The sequence below is a fragment of the Salvelinus sp. IW2-2015 genome, linkage group LG20 (assembly GCF_002910315.2).
Source record: "Salvelinus sp. IW2-2015 linkage group LG20, ASM291031v2, whole genome shotgun sequence".
Classification (NCBI taxonomy): domain Eukaryota; kingdom Metazoa; phylum Chordata; class Actinopteri; order Salmoniformes; family Salmonidae; genus Salvelinus; species Salvelinus sp. IW2-2015.
In genome coordinates this window covers 71314145-71338379 of record NC_036860.1, presented here as the reverse complement: position 1 = coordinate 71338379, position 24235 = coordinate 71314145, and the positions used below count along the sequence as shown (strand labels likewise).

General features: G+C 46.6%; 1 protein-coding gene across 1 annotated transcript in view; it reads left to right on the top strand.

Annotated features, from left to right (window-relative positions):
* arhgap23a (Rho GTPase activating protein 23a) overlaps window positions 1-24235 on the top strand; it is a 53676-nt gene that overhangs the window by 10217 nt on the left and 19224 nt on the right. Inside the window, 6 exon segments of the mRNA XM_070449605.1 lie at window positions 7300-7497; window positions 10946-10970; window positions 11208-11294; window positions 12181-12259; window positions 19131-19185; window positions 21170-22781. Of these exon segments, the coding sequence (XP_070305706.1) occupies window positions 7300-7497; window positions 10946-10970; window positions 11208-11294; window positions 12181-12259; window positions 19131-19185; window positions 21170-22781 (2056 nt within the window).

Sequence of the window (24235 nt, the reverse complement as noted above, 5' to 3'; positions counted from 1 at the left end):
AGCTCATCACTAAGCTAAGGACCCTGGGACTAAACACCTCCCTCTGCAACTGGATCCTGGACTTCCTGATGGGCCGCCCCCCAGGTGGTAAGGGTAGGTAACAACATATCCGCCACGTTGATCCTCAACACGGGGGCCCCTCAGGGGTGCGTGCCCAGTCCCCTCCTGTACTCCCGGTTCACTCATGACTGCAAGGCCAGGCACAACTCCAAAATCATCATTGAGTTTGCCAATGACACAACAGTGGTAGGCCTGATCACCGACAAGGACGAGACAGCCTATAGGGAGGAGGTCAGAGACCTGGCAGTGTGGTGCCAGGACAACAACCTCTCCCTCAACGTGATCAAGACAAAGGAGATGATTGTGGACTGCAGGAAAAAGAGGACCGAGCACACCCCCATTTCTCATCAATGGGGCTGTAGTGGAGCAGGTTGAGAGCTTCAAGTTCTTTGGTGTCCACATCACCAACAAACTAACATGGTCCAAGCACACCAAGACAGTCGTGAAGAGGGCACGACAAAACCTATTCCCCCTCAGGAGACTGAAAAGATTTGGCATGGGTTCTCAGATCCTCAAAAGGTTCTACAGCTGCACCATTGAGAGCATCCTGACTGGTTGCATCACTGCCTGGTATGGCAACTGCTCGGCCTCCGACCACAAGGCACTACAGAGGGTAATGTGAACGGCCCAGTACATCACTGGGGCCAAGCTTCCTGCCATCCAGGACCTCTATACCAGGCGGTGTCAGAGGAAGGCCCTAAAAATTTTCAAAGGCTCCAGCCACCCATGTTCTGCCTGCGGCTATGGCACCCTGACCTGTTCACCGGACGCGCTACCTGTCCCAGACCTGCTGTTTTCAACTCTCTAGAGACTGCAGGAGCGGTAGAGATACTCTTAATGATCGGCTATGAAACGCCAACTGATATTTACTCCTGAGGTGCTGACTTGCTGCACCCTCGACAACTACTGTGATTATTATTATTTGACCATGCTGGTCATTTATGAACATTCAAACATCTTGGCCATGTTCTGTTATAATCTCCACCCAGCACAGCCAGAAGAGGACTGGCCACCCCTCATAGCCTGGTTCCTCTCTAGGTTTCTTCCTAGGTTTTGGCCTTTCTAGGGAGTTTTTCCTAGCCACCGTGCTTCTACACCTGCATTGCTTGCTGTTTGGGGTTTTAGGCTGGGTTTCTGTACAGCACTTTTTATATCAGCTGATGTAAGAAGGGCTATATAAATCAATTTGATGATAGACTATTCTCTCTGCTACCGCACGGCAAGCGGTACCGGAGTGCCAAGTCTACGTCCAAGAGGCTTCTAAACAGCTTCTACCCCCAAGCCATAAGACTCCTGAACATCTAATCACATGGCTACCCAGACCATTTACACCCCCCCTCCCCCTCCCCCTCTTTTACACCGCTACTCTCTGTTGTCATCATCTATGCATAGTCACTTTAATAACTCTGCCTACATGTACATATTACCTCAACTAATCGGTGCCCCCGCACATTGACTCTGTACCGGTACCCCCCTGTATATAGTCTCGCTATTGTTCTTTCACTGCTGCTCTTTAATGACTTGTTACTTTTATTTCTTATTCTTATCCGTATTTTTTTTAAACTGCATTGTTGTTTAGGGGGTTGTAAGTAAGCATTTCACTGTAAGGTCTACACCTGTTGTATTCGGCGCATGTGACTAATAAAGTTTGATCTGATGTAGTGGAGAGATGGACACCTGTCTGCTGCCCACCACAATAGAAAACAATGTGGATGCGGTTATATAGACTAATAGGAATGATGGGAAATATTGTGTATGGTTTCCTATGTGGCATTTTAATAGGAGTTTTCATTATGGTGCATGTAGATGTGATAATTAGCCTAATTAATGGCATGTGGCTGGGCTCCACATTTGCGTAATTTGCATATCATGATTAGCCTATTCATGTGAGCTTGTCCTAGATATAACTACTATATAACTACTGCTGTACACACATTTTGTGTTCGTATACTGTCTTTACACACCACTATATGCACATGCAGTACATTTACATACATATGTATATATATATTTATATTCTTGTCTCTGACATTGCTCATTCTGATATTTTGATTTCTTTATTTTTCTGAATGATGTGTGTATTTTTGTATTATTGCTAGGTGTCACTGCACTGTTGGCGCTAGAAACACAAGCACTTCGCTGCACCTGCGATAGCATCTGCAAATCTGTGTACACGGCCAATACACTTTGGTTTGAGATATCTCGGCAGATTTCAGAGAACTGCAGAGTGAAATGCCAGTCGTCTGAAATGCCAAATGTTCCCCTTTTGGATTGGCTAGACTAGAGAAAGGTTTCCTCATCTAGAAGGTTGGTGAGAGAGTGGCCATGGAAAGGAGAGTTCAGACTAGACTATCAGGTGTAGCCTAAATACAGTCTGGTTTTACATAAGCTGAGAGACAGATGTAAGTTTAACAATGATGTTAGATCTCATGTCTGGAGTGTAACCTAGAGTCTGGAGTGTAACCTAGAGTCTGGAGTGTAACCTAGAGTCTGGAGTGTAACCTAGAGTCTGGAGTGTAACTATCGAGTCTGGAGTGTTAAGCTAGAGGTGCTGGAGGAACCTAGAGTCTGGAATGTAACCTAGAGTCTGGAGTGTAACCTAGAGTCTGGAGTGTAACCTAGAGTCTGGAGTGTAACCTAGAGTCTGGAGTGTAACCTACTGTAGTTAGATGGAAACTAGTGGGGGGTGGGGGGGTTAGTGGAGAATAGCCAGGCAGTCACAGATGTCCCACACACTCAGGGACAGGCAGGCAGGCTGACAGGCAGTGGGAATCATCTCTGGCTCAGAGCTCCAGTCTCTGTGTGTTTGGAGTAATCACAGGGTTTGGTATTCCGAGTGCTGGGAGGGGCTGTGCGGTTTAAACCAGCGTGCTGGAACCTGTCTCGCACTTGGCCCAGCCTGCTCTCGCTCCATTCCTCTCCACTCGCTCCTTCCCTCTCTCGATCATTCTCTTCTTCCCTCGCTCTCCTCACCCCCCTCCTTGCCGGTCCCCGTCAGTGTGTGTTTCAACATGCCTCGATCCAACCGCTCCCTCTGTGGAATTCCCTCTGGCTAGTCTCTTTCGTTCTCTCTTCAGATCTTAAGCCTACTCTTTCATTTTCACTCTCTCTTTATTCTCCTCCCCCTGAGTTTCATGCATCTCTCATTTTAAACGTTCTCCCTTGTTATTCTCATGCCTCTCGTCTGTTTATGGGAGAATGTCTTGGGCATTGTGAAATGGTGAGAACAAGGTTACATCAGAGGCTATATGGAGAGCTGTGCGTCAAGTGGGAAAGAGGAGAGGAGGACAAAGAGAGGATGTGATGTAAAGGTCACTCCAGCTGGATCATATGGCAAGAATGTATATGTGGTGATGGTGGAAGGGAGGAGAAGGGAGAGCGGTAGAATGCAAGGAAGAACAGAGGAGAGAGGTACTCTATTGTAGACGCAAGGGATATTGAGAGAGCGCCGACCCCCTGTGGTTTTGTATATCTAGGTGATCTGTACGCCTGGTTATCCCTCCTCTACGGTACCATATTTCCTGTCCCCAGCCTGCCACTTCCTGTTGTTGAGCGGGCCGGGTGATTGGCCCTGCGAGGTCAGAGTGTGTGGAGGGAGGTGGGGGCACAGGAAGTGAAATACAGTGCCTTGCAAAAGTATTCACCCCCCTTGGCATTTTTCCTATTTTGTTGCATTGCAACCTGTAATTTAAATTGATTTTTATTTGGATTTCATGTAATAGACATACACAAAATAGTCCAAATTGGTGAAGTGAAATGAAAAAAATTACTTGTTAAAAACAATAAAAATAAAAAAAAATACGGAAAAGTGGTGCGTGCATATGTATTCACCCCCTTTGCTATGAAGCCCCTAAATAATATCTGGTGCAACCAATTACCTTCAGAAGTCACATAGTTAGTTAAATAAAGTCCACCTGTGTGCAATCTAAGTGTCACATGATCTGTCACATGATCTCAGTATATATATACCTGTTCTGAAAGGCCCCCGAGTCTGCAACACCACTAAGCAAGGGGCACCACCAAGCAAGTGGCACCATGAAGACCAAGGAGCTCTCCAAACAGGTCAGGGACAAAGTTGTGGAGAAGTACAGATCAGGGTTGGGTTATAAAAAAATATCTGAAACTTTGAACATCCCACGGAGCACCATTTAAATCCATTATTAAAAAATTGAAAGAATATGGCACCACAACAAACCTGCCAAGAGAGGGCCGTCCACCAAACTCACGGACCAGGCAAGGAGGGCATTAATTAGAGAGGCTACAAAGAGACCAAAGATAACCCTGAAGGAGCTGCAAAGCTCCACAGCGGAGATGGGAGTATCTGTCCATAGGACCATTTTAAGCCATATACTCCACAGAGCTGGGATTTATGGAAGAGTGGCAAGAAAAAAAAGCCATTGCCTTAAGAAAGACAATAAGAAAACACGTTTGGTGTTCGCCAAAAGGCATGTGGGAGACTCCCCAAACATATGGAAGAAGGTTCTCTGGTCAGATGAGACAAAAATGTAGCTTTTTGGCCATCAAGGAAAATGCTATGTCTGGTGCAAACCAAACACCTCTCATCACCCCGAGAACACCATCCCCACAGGGAAGCATGGTGGTGGCAGCATCATGCTGTGGGTATGTTTTTCAGCGGCAGGGACTGGGAAACTGGTCAGAATTGAAGGAATGATGGATGGCGCTAAATACAGGGAAATTCTTGAGGGTAACCTGTTTCAGTCTTCAAGAAATTTGAGACTGGGACGGAGGTTCACCTTCCAGCAGGACAATGACCCTAAGCATACTGCTAAAGCAACACTCGAGTGGTTTAAGGGGAAACATTAAATATCTTGGAATGGCCTAGTCAAAGCCCAGATCTCAATCCAACTGAGAATCTGTGGTATGACTTAAAGATTGCTGTACACCAGCGTAACCCATCCAACTTAAAGGAGCTGGAGCAGTTTTGCCTTGAAGAATGGGCAAAAATCCCAGTGGCTMGATGTGCCAAGCTTATAGAGACATACCCCAAGAGACTTGCAGCTGTAATTGCTGCAAAAGGTGGCTCTACAAAGTATTGACTTTTGGGCGGTGAATAGTTATGCACGCTCAAGTTTTCTGTTTTTTTGTCTTATTTCTTGTTTGCTTCACAAAAAAATATATTTTACATCTTCAAAGTGTTAGGTATGTTGTGTAAATCAAATGATACAAACCTCCACAAAATCTATTTTAATTCCAGGTTGTAAGGCAACAAAATAAGAAAAATGCCAAGGGGGTGAATACTTTCGCAAGTCACTGTATAGGGTTTGGGTTGGGGGTTAACCCCTTACACACGTGGGATACATTGAAATGCTTTTACAGAAAAAATATGAAAAGCATATGCATAACCATGGTAGCAATTAAAAGGGAACAGTTTGGAGATTATGGGGACATTATTAGACTAAAGGTGAGAACGGTTCATCTGAAACAAGACTGAATCCAAACATTACACTATTGATTTTATGTGCATTTTACATTTACTGTACTTTTTGCAGCATTTGTTGATAACGAAATCTGATAATACTCTGAATACATTCAGTAACATGATAAGAATATTCTTAGAGAATGTGGGGTAGGTACAATATAATATTACAAGAACAGTCAACAATACGGTGCTTTTTTTAAGCTCTCCTAGCTGTGCCGTTGAGGAACTAGAGCAAGGACACAACCCTGCATCCCCACGATCACACAATTACCATTGTTCACGCAATCCAAAAAGGGTCCATTTATAAATCCCTAAATGGAAATGTGAAGTGCACATTTGGACTCACAGGTGTTTTGTCTTGCTTGCTTTGTCTTGCTTGACGCCAAAACGGTATTTATTATAACTTTCAACCTCTCATCTTTCGAAAATACATCGGGACCTCTTCATTTACAGCACTTCCCTCATTCAGACGACAACAACATTTGCAAAAGTTGCCCAATTAGCGGGAGAGACTTCATCACGTGGCGCACGTAGCTCAGAACGTCTGTCAGTCAAAACCCTTGAAGCGATGTGAAGTGGAGACCCTGAGCTCTGATGTCATGTGTAGCTTGTTACGGTACAGCCGCTGCGTTCCAATTTAGCCGCCTATCAGTGTCCAAATCTGCCATTTTCAACCCGTATACTGGTACGAGTATAAAGTGTAGGACCAGCTGTGTGCCAGCCGTGCTCACCACTCACCTACTAGCATTAAAATATATGGACACACACACACACACACACACACACACACACACACACACACACACACACACACACACACACACACAACCTCAGAGTGGAGAGTCAGGTACAATTATGTAACTGTACTTCATAGAGTCAATAGGTATTTTGACAAACAGGCTCATCTACATTTAGGAGGATGTGTCTCCCTCCCATCCCTCTTTGGTCAAGTGGTTGTGTTTGAAATGTGGGTTGTGGCAGCAGCATCAGGGTGTTAGTTCTCACGTGTATCTGTCATGTTTGGTATTTGCCTTCTTGGGGAAAATGAGTGGAAATCTACTCTGAATCACCCTGACCCTTTCACAGCACTCTGGTGCACTATGACCTGACCAAGGTCAATCCTGATTGGTTACAGGCATTCCTTAATTGTCTAGAGTTCCGTCTGAGCATTCCTGAGTGTGCTCAGGACGTACCCCCCCCCCCCCTCCCCTCCCTGCTCCACACCGTCTAGACTTGGGCTCTTCCTGACAGCGGTCGGAACCCCCCAGGGCCCCTAGTGGTTTATGGGACATTGTTGTGGTGTGGGTGCCATGTGGGGACTGCCTGGCCCTATGGGCCAGCTGTGCTCACCTCTCCCCTACTAGCATTAAAACATATGGACACAACACACACACACACACACACACACACACACACACACACACACACACACACACACACACACACACACACACACACACACACCACACACACACCACACACACACACACTCATTGTCTCCCAGGACAGAACAGACAATTCCTATTCCTGCCTGCAGGGGAAGTCACTAATGAAGTAACCAGCAGCCCATTAAATGGTGATGTCACTCTGGGCTTTGTCTCTTGTTGCTATGGCTCCAAGTATAGCATGGATTTGTGCCAGTTCCATAAAGTTCTGAAACTTTTTCCTGGGAATACTTGGTGGAAGGAGGAACTGGTTAATTACTAATGGAGTGTTGACCGTTGGAGGGGTGACATAAGTGATTGTTTTGGGGATATGACCTGAGTCTCACGTGTTTTTATTCTCTCTCTGTTCAACAGGCAAAGGGGTGGAGAGATGGGCTCTCCTCGGCCGGCGACAACCCTCGGCCTGCGATGGGTGCTGGAGGAGAGGGGGTCGGCGTTGGCTGGCAAGGCCCCCGGACGCTACTACTCCAGAAGAACACACAGGGCTTCGGCTTCACCCTGCGCCACTTCATCGTCTACCCGCCAGAGTCTGCCCTGCACACCAGCCTCAAGGTACCACCACTGGACACAACAACGGGGGGCTTTAAAAAAGAATAATCCACTCAGATCTACAAATTCCTATGATTTACACGGTTAAATAACGCTAATATCTATGAGCAACATATGTTGTGAAGAAAAATGTATAATAAATCAGGAAGCAAAAAAAATCATACTTGTCGAAATCTGCAGAGATCAAGTCGACTACAAAACCCATAATGCAGTGCTCTCTCCAGAAATGCTGGCTGGCTAGCTGGGCAGCTAGCTAGAAAAAATTGCCACACACCGTAATACCAAAGTCAATATCAGCATGTGAAGTAGTAACAGTAGCTAGTTGTAAAATCCCAGAAACAAACTGCACTATCAATTTTGCCGTTTTATTAGGATTCCCATTATCTGTTGAGAAAGCAGCAGCTACTCTTCCTGGGGTCCACACAAAACATGAAACAAGACATAATACAGAACATTAATAGACAGGAACAGCTCAAGGACAGAACTACATCAATTTAAAAATGGGGCACACGTAGCCTACATATAAATAAATACACACAAACTATCTCGGTCAAATAGGGGAGAGGCGTTGTGCCGTGAGGTGTTGCTTTACTTAGGAGTTAGAATATCATCATGTTCGACCTGGTAGAGATCGCGTTTCTAGCTGAAAGCTGTGCGAGTCTGGCTGCTATGGCAACTGGCAGGGAGACTAGAGGAGAAAACAGGTTTGTGCCATGGTAGTTGAAGGAAGAGAACATATTAAACAGATGGTGAACTTTGAGGACATTTCAACAAAATACAGACTTTGTTGTGACGATATAGACAGATGGATGTGTTCTACATAGTGTTCAGGTAACCGTTTTAAAAGCGTTATGAAAGGTTCTCCTCTCCAGTGATGAGAACCGTATCTTGATGAAGTATCACGTCACGTTTCATTTCTAGGGTGGATTATCCCTTTAAGACTGAGCCAATCATATCACATGGGCAGTAAGGCTGAGTCAATCAGATCGCTGGGGCAGTAAGACGGGACCAATCAGATCACAGGGCAGGAAGGTCGTAGGTCGATCCGAACACAGGAGCAGTAAGGTCAAGAGAATCAGGACACAATGGGGGGGGGGAAGCCAAGCATAGCCAATTAAATGCAGGGACTGAACAAGCGTAGCCAATTAAATGCAGGGACTGAACAAGCGTAGCCAATTAAATGCAGGGACTGAACAAGCATAGCCAATTAAATGCAGGGACTGAACAAGCGTAGCCAATTAAAGTGTCGGGGTAGACTCATATGAGTTAATCAGATTAGGGACATAGACCGATGGATACCATAAGAAGAGCCCTGTCATTAGAGTAGAGATGGATAAACAAGCGAAGGACAGAAGGGGATGCAACTCCGGTGATACACAACCTCCATACTCCTTCCTGTATGACCGATTTAAGGAGAGAGAGAGAGTTCCATTAGCAGTCTGTTGTACCGTCTGTGGACAGACAGAGCTACCACTGCCAGTGTACCTTTTGGCTCACTTTTTCCTTTTTTCCAAAAGGAGGGCACTGCTATAAGAAGCAGTACAGGGACAACAACAGTGTTTTACTGAAATATATGTTCTGTCTGAACTATACAGCCATTCGGCATCACAGATAACAATCTCCTCAGAAAAAGCATCAGCCCGGTGGTTGTTTTGGTTTTGTTCTCTGAGGTGTGGGGGAAGACAGAGCTACAGATGTGAAATAGAGGGACGGGGGAGGGGGACGGGGGCTTACAGCCAGCCGAAACAAGGGCCCTATTATGATGAACCCCCTCCCCCCTTCAGCCCCCAGCCCAGCAGCTGCAGTAAGGACAGGACACAGTGGGTGCGTCCAAAAAATGGCACCCTATTCCATATGTAGTGTACTACTTTAGACCACAGCCCAATGGGCCCTGGTTAAAAGTAGTGCACTATAAAGGGAATAGGGTGCCATTTGAGAGAGACTCAGTGTCAATAGGCTCTGTTGTCCTGGCCTGCCTGGTACCACTCTCACATTACCCCCAGCCTGGACCGGCAGTACCATGCCCTCTACCAGGACCACCACGGACAATGGGCCCACTGCTGCCTGCCCTGTCCTGTCCCCAGGGTCACATGCTGCTGTGAGGGGCAGCGAGTGGCACAGAGAACGCAGCCCTCTGTCCCAACCCATCTGAAGGGGCCTCAGGGGTGACTGCCCCTCATTAGGGCCCCATCAAAGACCTGTATGATGTGACTCCCTTCATCATGGACACATGCCTGATGATTGTCCTAACGGACTGATCAGTGCATGCACGGCAGCTGTCCCTGACCCTACATCTATATCCACAGGGAGAGAGAGAATCTGAGAGAGATGTAGAGATGAGGATAGTACACCTCCATCTCTCGGTCCTCAGCCCCACCCCAGGCCCGTGTGTGTCCAGACAGGGGTGGTCAGCTCAGCTCAGCTGGGGAGCGTCCCTGGCTCCTGGCTCTATTCTGGGGCGGCAGCCCTCCTTTCTCTGGCCATAAACCCACACTATTGTCTGTGGAGGCAGGAATGAGCCCACTCAGCTCTGCCTAAAGCCAGGCAGGAGCCGGTCAGTCCACCCTGCCCCTCACTCACCCCAAACTGTCCACTCAGCTCAGTGTGTGTGTGCGTGCGTGCGTGTGCGCGCCTACATCAGTCTATCACCCTATCAAACAGCACCTATGATAGACAGACTGTGTGCTCGGTGCTGCCCTCGTCTGTCTGACGCAGACAACTACACGTGTTTGGCTCTGTGTATGACATCACCACCGGCAGACAGTCAAACCCGTCTGAGTGTCTCTGCTGTGTGTGTGCTGAACGTTAGGAGCTCATAAACCAGAACAGGTCTGTTTGTCTGAGAGACCTGGCTGGGGCACCAGTGAAGTCACTCCTCACATGCTAATCGGCTTGTAAAAAAAGACCTACATGGTTGAACTGCCATTTTTTTTGCGAAGAGAAACAGACACTGCATGAGCGAGAGCTCAGGGGACACTCTGAGGGTTTGGCAGCTTCCATTCACACAAACAACCGCGCGTGCACACCAGAGGAGGCTGTTGGGAGGAGCTATAGGAGGACATGTTAGACTCTGTTGCATTTATCCCATTCCAGCCGTTACAATGAGCCCATCCTCCTATAGCTCCTCCCACCAGCCTCCTCTGGGGTGCACGCGCGGTTGTTTGTGTGAATGGAAGCTGCCAAACGCTCAGAGTGTCCCCTGGGCTCTTGTTCGTGCACAGTGTCTGTGGTGCACACAGATACACTTCTGTTGTACACTAGTTTAAGGCGTCATGGCTGTTTCCTCACCCAACTCCACCCTTCCTAATATCCGTGTCATTCTGGTTTCCTGGAAAGAGGTGGACGTTCTGTGAACAGGTGTTTAGGTTGCCATGGCGCTTTGTTCCCTGGGTAACATTGTCTGTATGGGCCTGGATATCGGTGTTGATGTGGTTTTTCATTGTCTTCACAGGACGAGGAGAACGGGAATGGGAAGGGTAAGTAACCTCCCTCAGTCTACACCATCACCACTAGACTCTGGTCTCTCGATGATGTCACCGCCCCTCTAGCCACTTGGACCTGTGCACAGAGTTGTCCTCCTTGAACCAACATTGAATAGACGACGAATTGACGTCTCTGCCCAGTGGGCAGTGATCTATTTAATAGTTATTATCAGGTCCTATTTAATCAATTGAAGAATGAAGTGACAGTAACATACTGCATGTTCCATGTAGGGAGAAGTAGATTGGAGCCAATGGACACCATATTTGTCAAGAATGTGAGAGAGCGAGGTCCCGCTCACCAGGSTGGCTTGTGTACAGGTAAGGAAAATGTCTGTTTGAGAGAGAACGAGAGGGACGGGAGATTGAGTGTGTGCAGGAACAGTCTGATTTGCAAATAACCTTAAGAGCATCAGACGTGATCACACATAGATGATGAGAGGGTGCTTCCAATGATTCAACAAGGATACTAACCAGACCATGTTCAGCAAAAACACACACACGTTAACGTTGCATTATTGTCTTAGGAAATTAGTAATGATACTGATGAGAACAGAATGACACAGACTGACAAATACCCAGCAGTGTAAGTTGGAGCTAATTAGAGACGTTTTCCTGTTGTGTCTTGCAAGCTAAGCTGGGCAGCATTCCTCTCCCTGCAGCCCAGCCAAGCTAAACCATTACTCCTATATAAATATATACGCATAGTCTCAAACACACACACATACTTGCACCACCAAAACACATCCACACGCTAACACATAACGAATGACTCATCCGTTCGACCTGCCAAACACACAAACAGATCCAAGCATTTTGCCTCAGGCTTATGATCCGGGATGTCAACACACGACAAACCCCTAGGTTGACACCTTGTCCTTCCCGACTTCACAGCATTTACTGCAAGCACATAGTTCTTTATTTCCATACACAAATCCTCAGTGCCTACCAAACCCCCCTCTCAGCCATCCCCCACCCATCCCCCAGCAGGAAGTCTGGGTCTGGGGTCTCCCTGACCTTCCCTCCCCTGACCTGACCCACCAGGATATCCCTCTGCTGGTGTCCTGTGTCTGGGTGGGGGAGGAAGGTCAGTGATGAGGGTGGAGGGGTTGCTCCCTTTTTCTTTTGTAATTCAGAGTGTATCACTGAATATCTGTGCTGTGTTTGGTCCTACTGTCATTTAAATATGTATGTATGTGTGGTGCAGGGGATCGGCTGGTGAAGGTGAATGGAGAGAGTGTCCTGGGGAAAACGTACTCCCAGGTGATCGCCCTCATACAGAACAGGTAAGAGCCACTGTACTGCGTGCGTGCGTGTGTGTCTGTGTGTACCCACAGCATGTAAAATGCATTCAGAAAGTATTCAGACCCCTTGACCTTTTCCACATTTTGTTAGGTTACAGCCTTATTCTAAAATGGATGAAATTGTTTTTTTCCCCCTCATCAATCTACACACAATACCCCATAATGACATCACAATACCCCATAATGACATCACAATACCCCATAATGACATCACAATACCCCATAATGACATCACAATACCCCATAATGACACAAAACAGTTTTTTAGAAATGTGTTCAATCCACGTCAATCAGTGTAGATAAAGGGGAGGAGACAGATTAAAGAAGGATTTTTAAGACTTGAGACAATTTGAGACACGGATTGTGTATGTGTGCTATTCAGAGGGGGAATAAAAAATACATTGAAACGTAACATTTACATAAGTATTCAGACCATTTACTCAGTATTTTGTTGAAGCACCTTTGCCAGCGATTACAGCGTCGAGCCTTCTTGGGTATGACACTACAAGCTTGGCACACCTGTTGAATGGGGAGCGTCGCTGCACAGCTATTTTCAGGTCTCTCCAGCGATGTTCAAGTCTGGGCTCTGGCTGGGCCACTCAAGGACATTCAGAGACTTGCCCCGAAGCCACTCCTGCGTTGTCTTGGCTGTGTGCTTAGGGTTGTTGTAGTGTTTTGCCCCAGTCTGAGGTCCTGAGCTCTCTGGAGCAGGTTTTCATCAAGGATCTCTCTGTACTTTGCTCCGTTCATCTTTGCCTCGATCCTGACTAGTGTCCCAGTCCCTGCAGCTGAAAAACATCCCCACAGCTTGATGCTGCCAACACCATGCTTCACCATAGGGATGGTGCCAGGTTTCCTCCAGACGTGATGCTTGGCATTTAGGCCAAATAGTTAAATCTTGGTTCATCAGACCAGAGAATATTGTTTTTCATGGTCTGAGAGTCCTTTAAGTGCCTTTTGGCAAACTCCAAGCGGGCTGTTGTGCCTTTTATTGAGGAGTGTCTTACGTCTGGCCACTCTACCATAAAGGCCTGATTGGTGTAGGGCTGCAGAGATTTGATTTGATTTTATTAGGATCTCTTTTAGTCCTAATTTGGACTAATCTTCCAAGAGTCCTTAAACATTAAAATACAATGTATAATACGAACACATTTTCACATATAAGCACACTGTTACAAACAGACATAATACACTAACATATTGACCCGATAAATACTCAGTCTAAAAATATATATTGATTCTTCATCTACCATAGTCCAGCACAACTTTTCTATGTATTATATTGAAATGGTTTTAAAGTATTGTTTAAATTTATATATCGAACGGTTTCTGGTTTGCTCAGTTAAATTATTCAATTTCTTTATTGCTCTAAATTGAAAAGTTATTTAGCCTATTTCTATGTTCTGTCTGGATAACACAATCTATGGACAATCTGTTCCTAGTATTTACTGAATGTCTGTCTCTTACCAACTGAATACTGTTGTGAATAGAGTTTTGCCATTTTAAATGGTGTATATTATGAAATAAAATAAGCATGTTTTTTTCAATTATCTTGTCGATTGATGACCAACCAAGAGCATTGCGCATGACCACAACAGAAGAACCATATCTCCACCTTATAACAATCCTTGCTGCTTTGTTCTGTCCAATCTGCAGCCTCTTAAAGTCACTTGCTGATGCATTTCCCCAGACCACAGAACAGTAGTTCACCTGACTCTCAATTAATGCTTGTGTTATTTGCTTAAGAATCTTTCCTAGTAAATATTTAGCTATCCTTCTGATCATGCATGCTGTTTTAATATATATATTTTTTTTTACATAGATTAGTTATTTGAGACGACCATGATAAGCAGTTAGCTGCACCTAGCTGCACCCACAGTAGTTTGGTTTCTGCCACTTCCTCAATTTGTACTCCCCCCATACTTAATTGTATCCCATGCTGTGTTGGACTTTTCCTAGTGGAACAGACCAACATACTTTGGTGTTTAAAACAAGTTTGTTCCGGCAAACCCACTCCCTGATACTCTCCAAATCTCCTTGTAAAGCTTGCTGTACCTGTTGGACCGATTCTCTTCCTGTATAAATTGTAGTATCATCTGCAAATATAGTAGCTTGAGTTTCAGATAAGGCATAAGGAAGGTCATTGGTATATATTAAATAGAGAAGTGGCCCAAGGCAGCTGCCCTGCGGTATTCCACAGTTTAAAGCATGAGGGGAAGAAAATGAACCATTGATATAGGTGGACTGTTTCCTGTCAGTTAGATATGACTGTACCCAATTCAATGCTACCTCCTTAAAACCATAATGCATTCATTTTTTAAAGATTATTTCATGATCCACTAAATCAAATGCTGCACTAAAATCTAAAAATAGTACACCTACACACCTGCCATTATCCATAGCATTGAGCCACTGGTCGGTCATGTCAACCAATGCAGTGGTAGTGGAATGGGTTTTGCGATAAGCATGCTGATTGGATGTAGTCAGATCATTCTTTTCCATGTACTCCCATATTTGTCTACTCACAATACCCTCCAATATCTTACTGAGTGAAGGGAGGTTACTAATTGGTCGACTATTGGCAGGGGTAATGGGTTCTTTGCTGTCTTTCGGAATAGGACACAGTTTAGCATGCTTCCATACATTTGCCAACGTCCCCTTTTCCAGTGACCAATTAAAAATGTATTTCAGTGGAGCTGCAGTCTGGGGAGCAGCACAGCGAAGCAAAAATTTGTCCATAAGATCATAACCTGTAGATTTACTATCGGGTAATGACTTCAATAGGTTTAACACCTCTTCTACTGACACCATTTGTAGACTAAAATAGCAGGTCTTGTTGCTCATAATATGATCACCAATCCATTGGACAATAGCTTGTTTGGAAGAATGTGTGTTTACATTATTGCTCAGTAAAATAAAACTCTTTGTAAAAAAATCTGCAAAATGATTGGCAATGTCAGCTGGTTTTGTTAGTGTTCTTCCGTCAACCTCCACACTAGATGGGCATGAGGAGATAGATGTACCAAGTAAGCCCTTAACTGTGTTCCATACCTTTTTAGAATCATTTTTACAATCAATAAAAGCATTGTTGTAAGATAACTTTTTTTCTTACGAATCAATTTAACTGCATAATTACGTAATGTTCTATAATTCTGTTAATCAATTTCTAGTTTAGATTTGACTGCTAAGGCTTTTGCCATATTTCTTTGAGAGAAAAAACCTCACCCAGTTCATCATCAATCCATGGAGATGGACGAGCCCCAACAGCACTCTTTCTTACTGGTGCAGGATGGTCCATTACCTCAGTGAGCAAATCAATAAAACATCCTGTAGCGTGATTTAAATCATCCTCTAGATAAATCAGCTCCCAGGGTACAGCAGCCAAATCATTTTGAAATAGCGCATGATTAAATCTTTAAAAATTTCTGTTGACCACAATCCTTGGGGGTTTCTTTGGAACCTTGGTGTTCATGGTTATGGTCACAATATTATGGTCTGTCCAGCCCACTGGCATTGATCTGGCTTTTAAGCATTGCAATGGTATATTACAGAAGATCAGATCAATGCATGTGTCTGAACGATGACCCAACTTAGTTGATGATCTAGTAGTATCATTAACCATTTGTTTCAAACCACAGTTCTCGGCATATCTCATCAGTTTAGTTCTATTGGAATGATTATGATCCTTGAAATTTATATTAAAATCACCCAAGATAAGTACATCTCTGTTGCTATCTGTGGCCTGATCAAACACTGTGCATAAGTCATCCAGATAGGACACCTTAGAGCTAGGAGGTCTATACACACCACCTACCAATATGGGTGCCTGGTGAGGCAGATGTAACTTGAGCCCATAGTGCCTCTATTGACATACATTAAGGTCATCCCTCCTTTAAAAGGTATATGATTCTGAATGTACAGTGCTACACCCCCACCATTCCTATTCCTCTCCCTTCTAAGTAGACTATATCCTTGAATGTTTATTTGTCCATCATTTACAGATGAATCTTAATGCGTTTCGGTTCAAAGCCAAATATGATATTATTTATGTTGACCAAGTTAAAACCTCATGTATTTTGTTAGGAAGGCTACCTACAGTTGAAGTCGGAAGTTTACATACACCTTAGCCAAAAACATTTAAACTCAGTTTTTCACAATTCCTACATTTAATCCTGGTAAAAATTCCCTGTCTTAGGACAGTTAAGATACCACTTTATTTTAAGAATTGTGAAATGTCAGAATAATAAGTAGAGAAGGATTATATTTCAGCTTTTATTTCTTTCATCACATTCCCAGTGGGTCAGAAGTTACATACACTCAATTAGTATTTGGTAGCATTTCCTTTTAAAATTGTTCAACTTGGGCTCAAACAGTTTCGGGTAGCCTTCCACAAGCTTCCCACAATAAGTTTAGTGAATTTTGGCCCATTCCTCCTGACAGAGCTGGTGTAACTGAGTCACATTTGTAGGCCTCCGCTCGCACACACTTTTTCAGTTCTGCCCACAAATGTTCTATAGGATTGAGGTCAGGGCTTTGTGATGGCCACTCCAATACCTTGACTTTGTTGTCCTTAAGCCATTTTGCCACAACTTTGAAAGTATGCTTGGGGTCATTGTCCATTTGGAAGAACCATTTGCGATGTATTCATTATAGTTGAAGTTGTCATGATACACTACAACACACAAACTCAGATTTGAACATTAAAATACATTAAAATAGCCAGGGAGTTACTCTAGAGTCCTGATACAATTGCCCGTTGATGTAAAGTTTATCCATCACCATGGAGACTCGTTGATTCAGGCAACGCTTTTCCTTCATGATGGGATTAAAAAAAATTATCCTTTCATTGATCTCTGTGGGGAAGTGATCACTCATTCCAAAATCAGTGTTTCTGAGTTCCCTGCTCTGTCTCTTCTATGGACTCTGGAGAAAGTGACATTGCGCACGACATCAGTGGGCAGTTTCAGTTGAGTTGACATAAAGTCTCGGACAGTGTCCTCACAGCCTCTGCTGTTGTCATTCTCCGGTATCCCTGAAAATATTAGATTGTCTCGCATTGATCGACACTGTACATCAAGCAAGGTTTTTTAAAGTTGTTTGTTCTCCCTTTGCACCACCTCCACCTTGCTATGAATAGAGTCTACAGTACCTTTCAGCGCCGTGTTCTCTTTCCTTAGATCATCAATCTGACGTTGGCTGAATTCTAGACTGACACATAATGCATTGATGTCCTCTCGTAATATATCCAAGATATCAAGTTTGGCAAGCTTTCATTGATGGATTTGAACAAGTCAGCATCCATATCAGTAAACCTCTGCCCACTCTCCCTGCGCGCACTCTTGCTTGGGGATGGTTTGGTTCCATCGTTGATACCGCTTGGCCAACTTGGCTCTGGTTTGTTTTGTTGATTGGGTTTGTTGTCCTTAATTCTTGAATCCTCCGAAACCAGCGACATGTTTCTTAGAGTTCGTTACTCTCGTCAATGAACCGCTCAAGCTCTTCAATGAATTCTGAATCATCCAGCGTGTTTGCAGGCAGAGTAAAACAAAAAGAACAAAACAACGTTAGCTTAGCTAGCGTCTAGTCAGTGTATGCGAGAAGAAGAAAAAAATCACACCAGCCAGGACCTCCACATCGAGCTTCTGGAATACGTAAGAACACCTGTTCCTTCACCTCTGATGCTCTCAACCCTTTTCTCTCTCTCTCTCTCTCTCTGATGGTTGTCCTTCTGGAAGGTTCTCCCATCTCCACAGTGGAACTCTGGAGCTCTGTCAGGCTAAAGCCCTTCTCACCTCCCTGACCTTGCAAGGCCCTTCTCCCCCGATTGCTCAGTTTGGCCGGGCGGCCAGCTCTAGGAAGAGTCTTGGTGGTTCCAAACGTCTTCCATTTAAGAATGATGGAGGCCACTATGTTCTTGAAGATCTTCAATACTGCAGACATTTTTTGGTACCCTTCCCCAGATCTGTGCCTCGACACAATCCTGTCTTGGAGCTCTATGGACAATTCCTTCGACCTCGTGGCCTGGTTTTTGCTCCGACATGCACTGTCAACTGTGGGACTTTATATAGACAGGTGTGTGCCCTTCCAAATCCTGTCCAATCATCGGAATTTACCACAGGTGGACTCCAATCAATTTGTAGAAACATTTCAAGGATGATCAATGGAAACCGGATGCACCTGAGCTCAATTTCGAGTCTCATAGCAAACGGTCTGAATACTTACGTAAATCGGGTATTTCTGTTCGTTTTTTTTTATACATTTGCAAAAATTTCGCTTTGTCTTTATGAGGTATTGTGTGTAGACTGATGAGGATTTTTTTTATTTAATCCTTTTTAGAATAAGCCTGTAATGTAACAACATGGGAAAAGTCAAGGGGTCTGAATACCTTCTGAATGCACCATATGTGTGGGTGTTGTTTATGTACGAGACATGTATGTTTTATGTATGTACAGCATCATTCTGGAATGTGGAACATGTTCAGTTGAGTAAGTCTTCCTTGACTTGTGTGAGTACATCCTCCTAAAGAGAATAGCTTGGCGCAATGAGTGTACAGAACACATCCACTGAGAGCAGTAGAGTCACCAGGGTCATCGTCAACAGGGTCTCCTGTGACATGGTTGCTGATCAACTCATCTCAAAGCAAAACAAAAACCCTTCGTCACAACTGGGGGAAAAGTGTTCTCTTACCGTAACATGATGACTTTGGAAAAAATGTGGAATTCTAATTGTTTTTCTATCGTTCCATCTGTGTTCCTTTTCCCCTTCTCCCCTTCCTCCTTCTCTCTTCGGTTCCCCCTCTCTTTGCCCTCTCCCTTCCTTGTCCCTCTCGTCTTTCTTCTCGATCCCTCCACAGTGAGAGTGTGTTGGAGCTCTCTATAATGCCAAAAGACGAAGACGTTCTGCAGCTGGTAAGTGTGAGTATGATATTTCAACCACACTACACCCTAATAGAAACACTCACTCTATCCTGATAAATGAATTGATTTAAGAATACTAATACTGCGGAGAGATAACATCTTGGATATAGTCGTTCTTGTCATTCCATTGCTTTGAGTTGAAGTTCTCGGCTCTCAGGAACTAGCTAGGCTGTGACGCAGATGCTTTCTAGTCTGTCGTTAGATTACAACACACGTTCATTCAAGCTATTATCCAAAGTTCTGTGGAAGCGTCACATGAAAAGCAGCTACCTGCACACGCACGCACGCACGCACGCACGCACGCACGCACGCACACACACACACACACACACACACACACACACACACATTTTGCCTCAGTCCATAAATTGCTCCACCACTTACACACATGACCAGACATGCAGAGCATGTCACCGCCTCTCCTCTGGACCAGGAGGAGCAACCCAGGGGCAAGAACGCTGACACAACCTCCCAGACCTGGGCTTCTCTCTCTCTCACACACACAAACCCCTACCCACCAAGTACCCTTTCTTTCCCCTTCCAAATACTGCCCTCCTTCAACCCCACTACCACTCCCCTAACCCTCCACTCCTCCACCCTTCTCTCCTCTCTCCTCTCACTCCGCCCCTCACTGCACCACGGGCATCGGTTGCATTCCAATGGTGACGTCACCAGCACTAGTTACGCCCCCTTCCACCCTCCCACAGGGTAGAGTGAGGGAGAGGAGAGAGAGAGAGAGAGAGAGAGAGAGAGAGAGAGAGAGAGAGAGAGAGAGAGAGAGAGAGAGAGAGAGTGGGAAGAGGGACTTTGGAAAGGCTTGTCTGAGGACAGCATACTGAACGAAGAAGAAAGTTCGACAGATCGCAAGAAAAGAACAGCGAGAGAGACAAAAAAGGAGTGTAAAGAAGAAGTCGAGACATAACCTCGAGAAAGAAGGAGAGAGAGTGGTAAATCGTAGCGGCAGGAGTGTTAGTGTCTGTGGGACGCAAACAGACTGATGCATCGAGGAGTTCCTCTCCTCTTCACACACACACACTTGAGCCTGAGAGACACTGCCAGACTGAGTGTGGGCCTGCCCGGCTCTCTGAGGTGAAGCCTGAACACCAGCTGAACAATTCATCTGTAAGTGTCGCCTTTTGATGTGAATTCATTTCGGGCAAAGCGGTTTTTAAGACTGTGGCTTTGTAGTTTCTTAATCGGTGTTGTGGCTGTAGCTTGAGGGGCTTGAACGCTGAGCGACGCTTCACATATATGTTGTTGTTGCGGGTGTATTGGATCAAGCTAGCTATAGCAGTGAGACTCTCTGCTGGTTTTGATAGATCCAGATTGGCTGTCGTTTTAAGTCAGTGCTTTGTTGTAGTGGTGTATTCGGGAACATTGCTGTGGTTCTGTGCGGCTGCAGACGGTTGCTGTGTTGTGGCTCTCGCTCAAGGCACGTGCTAGTGCCTGCAGCTAACGAGTAGCTGTGTTTGTGTTGGAGGCTGAGTTGGGGCCCCTGAGAGTCACTGTGGCGGAGCAGACTGAGGTGGTAGGAGGATGAACACAGATGATTCTCGACGTCGCTTGCTGTGCAACATCATAGTTAACAAGGAGCTTTAGTGGAATGCTGTGCCGGTCAAACCTGTGACTGTCAAACCTGTGACTGTCAAACCTGTGACTGTCAAACCAGTGACTGTCAAACCTGTGACTGTCAAACCTGTGACTGTCAAACCTGTGACTGTCAAACCTGTGACTGTCAAACCTGTGCCGGTCAAACCTGTGCCGGTCAAACCTGTGCCGGTCAAACCTGTGCCGGTCAAACCTGTGCCGGTCAAACCTGTGACTGTCAAACCTGTGACTGTCAAAGCAGTTGTATTGAATCATTGAGTCCATCTACTGATCCCGCTCCTTCCCCCTCTGACCTCTGACCTCTGTTCGTCACCTGAACTCCTCCTGTTTGTGTCTCACCTCTCTCCCTCTCTGTCTCCACCTACAGGCATACTCCCAGGATGCCTACCTGAGGGGCAACGAGCCTTACACAGGGGGAGCCCGGAACCTTCCGGTACCCCCGCCCCTCTGCTACGCTCCCCGCACCAAGTCCCAGCCTCCCGCCGGGGCCCCGGCCCCCATGGGCCAGAACCAGCTGGACAACTGGAGCCGCTGGCCAGGCTCCGCCAGCCCCTTGTCCCCCCTGGACAACCGCTCCACCGTGGGCAGCCCGGCCAGCTGGCAGGAGGGACTGGGCGGAGAGCCGGGGGGCGTGGGCCACAGTAGCCCCCCCTACAGGACAGAGGAAATCCAGTACGGTGTGACCGGGCAGCAGCCTACGGGACAGACMAGGGGCCGCTCCTACTCCTCATCTTCTTCTTCAGGAGGGCCCCTCAGCAGCCCTCTGCATGTCCACTATGTCAACCACAATGCTGCTGGCACTGCCACCACCGCCTCCTCTCAGCCCCAGAAGGGCAGCCAGGCCTGGGCCAGCCCTCCCCAGCCGAGCCCCAGCCGCAGCCAGCACTGCCAACAGGCCCTGTCTGAGTGGTACTACAGCCAAGCTGCTGAGCAGCGCCAGGGCCGCAGTGGCAGCATGCACCAACGCCACCGCAGCTACTCTCAGGACAGGCTGTGTGAGACAGGCCCTGGGTGCCACCGCCGGAGTCCGGGCGGCTGGCCCCACAGCGCCTCCCAGGACACCCTGATGCTACTGCAGCAGTCGGGCCCCGGCCCCCACGGGGACCCTTCTTGGACCTACGGAGACTGGGAGGGGGCCCGGGACCAGAGCCACCCCTCCTCMTACGGCAGCAGAGCCCGGTCGGAGAACCTGCTGGTACAGTACGACCGCTATGGCCGYTCGATGGAGATGCTGGAGTCGCCCCATTCCGAGAGGCCTGCCTGGCTGAAGCAGGCCTCACAGCAAGCACCCAGGACTGAGGCCTATCAGAGGCAGGGGAACCATTACGGTGTCGCACCGGCCCCCTCTATGGGCCGACAACCACAGCCGCACCACAAAAACCACCCCCAACCCCACTCACAGTCTCACCCACAGCCCCAGCCCCAACAACCAGCCCCCCAGAGCAGACGTCTGCCCACCGGACAGAGCCTGGACGACCAGCCAGTAGGTTACCGCAGCTACAGCCCCTCCTTCAACCGCAAAACAGGCCGCATCATGCAGCAACCCTCCTTCAGGGACCCCTCCTACCTTGGCCCCCACCTCAGCTGGGCCCCCACCCCCAAAACCAGCCCCCCTGAAGGTGTTGTCCCCTCAGTTCCATCCCCTCTGGCCTCCACCACCCCCGAGACCCTTGATAGGGCCTACCGCCCCACCAACCATGAGAGAGTGGCAGTGGAAGGCCAGGTGGAGGTGGTAGCTCAGACCCAGGAAGTCAAACTGAGACAGAAACCCCCCACGGGACGAAGGAGCGCCCACGCCATGCGCCACCCCCACTACACCCTGCCTGTAGATGGCACAGAACCCCCTGTGTTCCCCCCTGACCCCCACRACGCTGCCCCCGCCCCTCGCCCCTCAGGAGAGGGTGCCCCGCACCGTACCAATGGCAACCTGGCCCCCCTGTCTGTAGAGGATGACGCAATGGCCTCCATTCCCTTTATAGGTAAGCACCTCCACCACCACACACTYCTCCTCCTCTTCCTCTCCCTACCCCTCCATGTGACTTGCAGACCTCATCACTCCCACTTCTGTTTAAGACACAAACATATTCCTCCTGATTGATCTTACTGGAACTTACTGGAAACTAACTGTTTGTAAAAACAAACAAGAAGCTTACCAGAAAGATTGACCAGAAAGATGGGAGGACATAGACTATGACTTGGCCTGTATTTAGAGAATCGAACCCTTCTCTCTGTGCCCTTCATTTCCTCTGTCGGTCTCTGCCTGTGTGGCCAGGCTCCGGGCTTTTCCTCACTCTGTCTCCAGCCTGTGTCTTTGTTTGTGTTGGGTGATACTGGCACTTCCCAAAGACATGCAGACAGTTTTAGTAGTGTTTGATTGAATCATATTTTACGGGACTTCACTAACCCCCCCCCACCCCCTTCTCACCAAGTCACTCAGATCCCCTTTCCATTCACAGGAGAGGAGGTGGAAGCTGACTTTATGTCTGTCACTAGCTTTCAGTCTGTCCGCTTTCACAACAGGGAGAATATTTTTCTCTCTCTTATGTCACTGCCATGAATTCCATTTTAATCCCAGCCAAGTCGGGCGGCAGGTAGCCTAGCGGTTAAGAGCGTTGGGCCAGTAACCAAAGGGTTGCTGGTCAGAATCCCCGAGCCGACTAGGTGAGAAATCTGCCGACGTGCCCTTGAGCAAGGCACTTAACCCTAATTGCTCCTGTAAGTCGCTTTGGATAAGAGCGTCTGCTAAATGACAAAAAAAAAGAAGAATAGTATAAATGAATTGGTTGAAACTCTAATAATAACCTTAACTTTTGACGTTATGTCTGGATTTACTGAGATTCACCCTCTGGGCTTCGTAACTGTTTGAACGTTTGTGTATTTGCGCACTACATGTGTGTTCTACTGTAATCACACATTTGTATATGTGTATGTATGTATGTATAGTGTGTATGTACAGTGTGTGTGTGTGTTTGTGAGAAGAGAACAGGAGGTATCTGGCCGTGTCTCAGCTTGTTGCCTCTGCTCTGCTGCTGAACGAACACATGATGAACACAACAGGGCCTCAGTAAATAGCCAGCTACTCCTACATGGTGTACAGTACTAATCAACAGACCATAGCCGATAGCCCTACAGTCAAACCACGGGTAAACCAACCAACCACAGCTAAGGCAGGACCAGGCCAGGGCCACATGCAGTACCTAAAGGAAGTCTACACACCACCGTGAACCTTTTTCACATTTTGTCGAGTTTACACAGTGGGATTGAAATAGATTTATTTTTGTTTTTTATGTCATTGATCTACACAAAATACTCCATAATCTCAAAGTGAAAAGAAAATTCGACAAAATTGGAGAAAACTGAAGATGGGTCAACAGCATTGTAGTGACTCCGCAATACTAACCTAAATGACAGAGTGAAAAGAAGAATACAAATA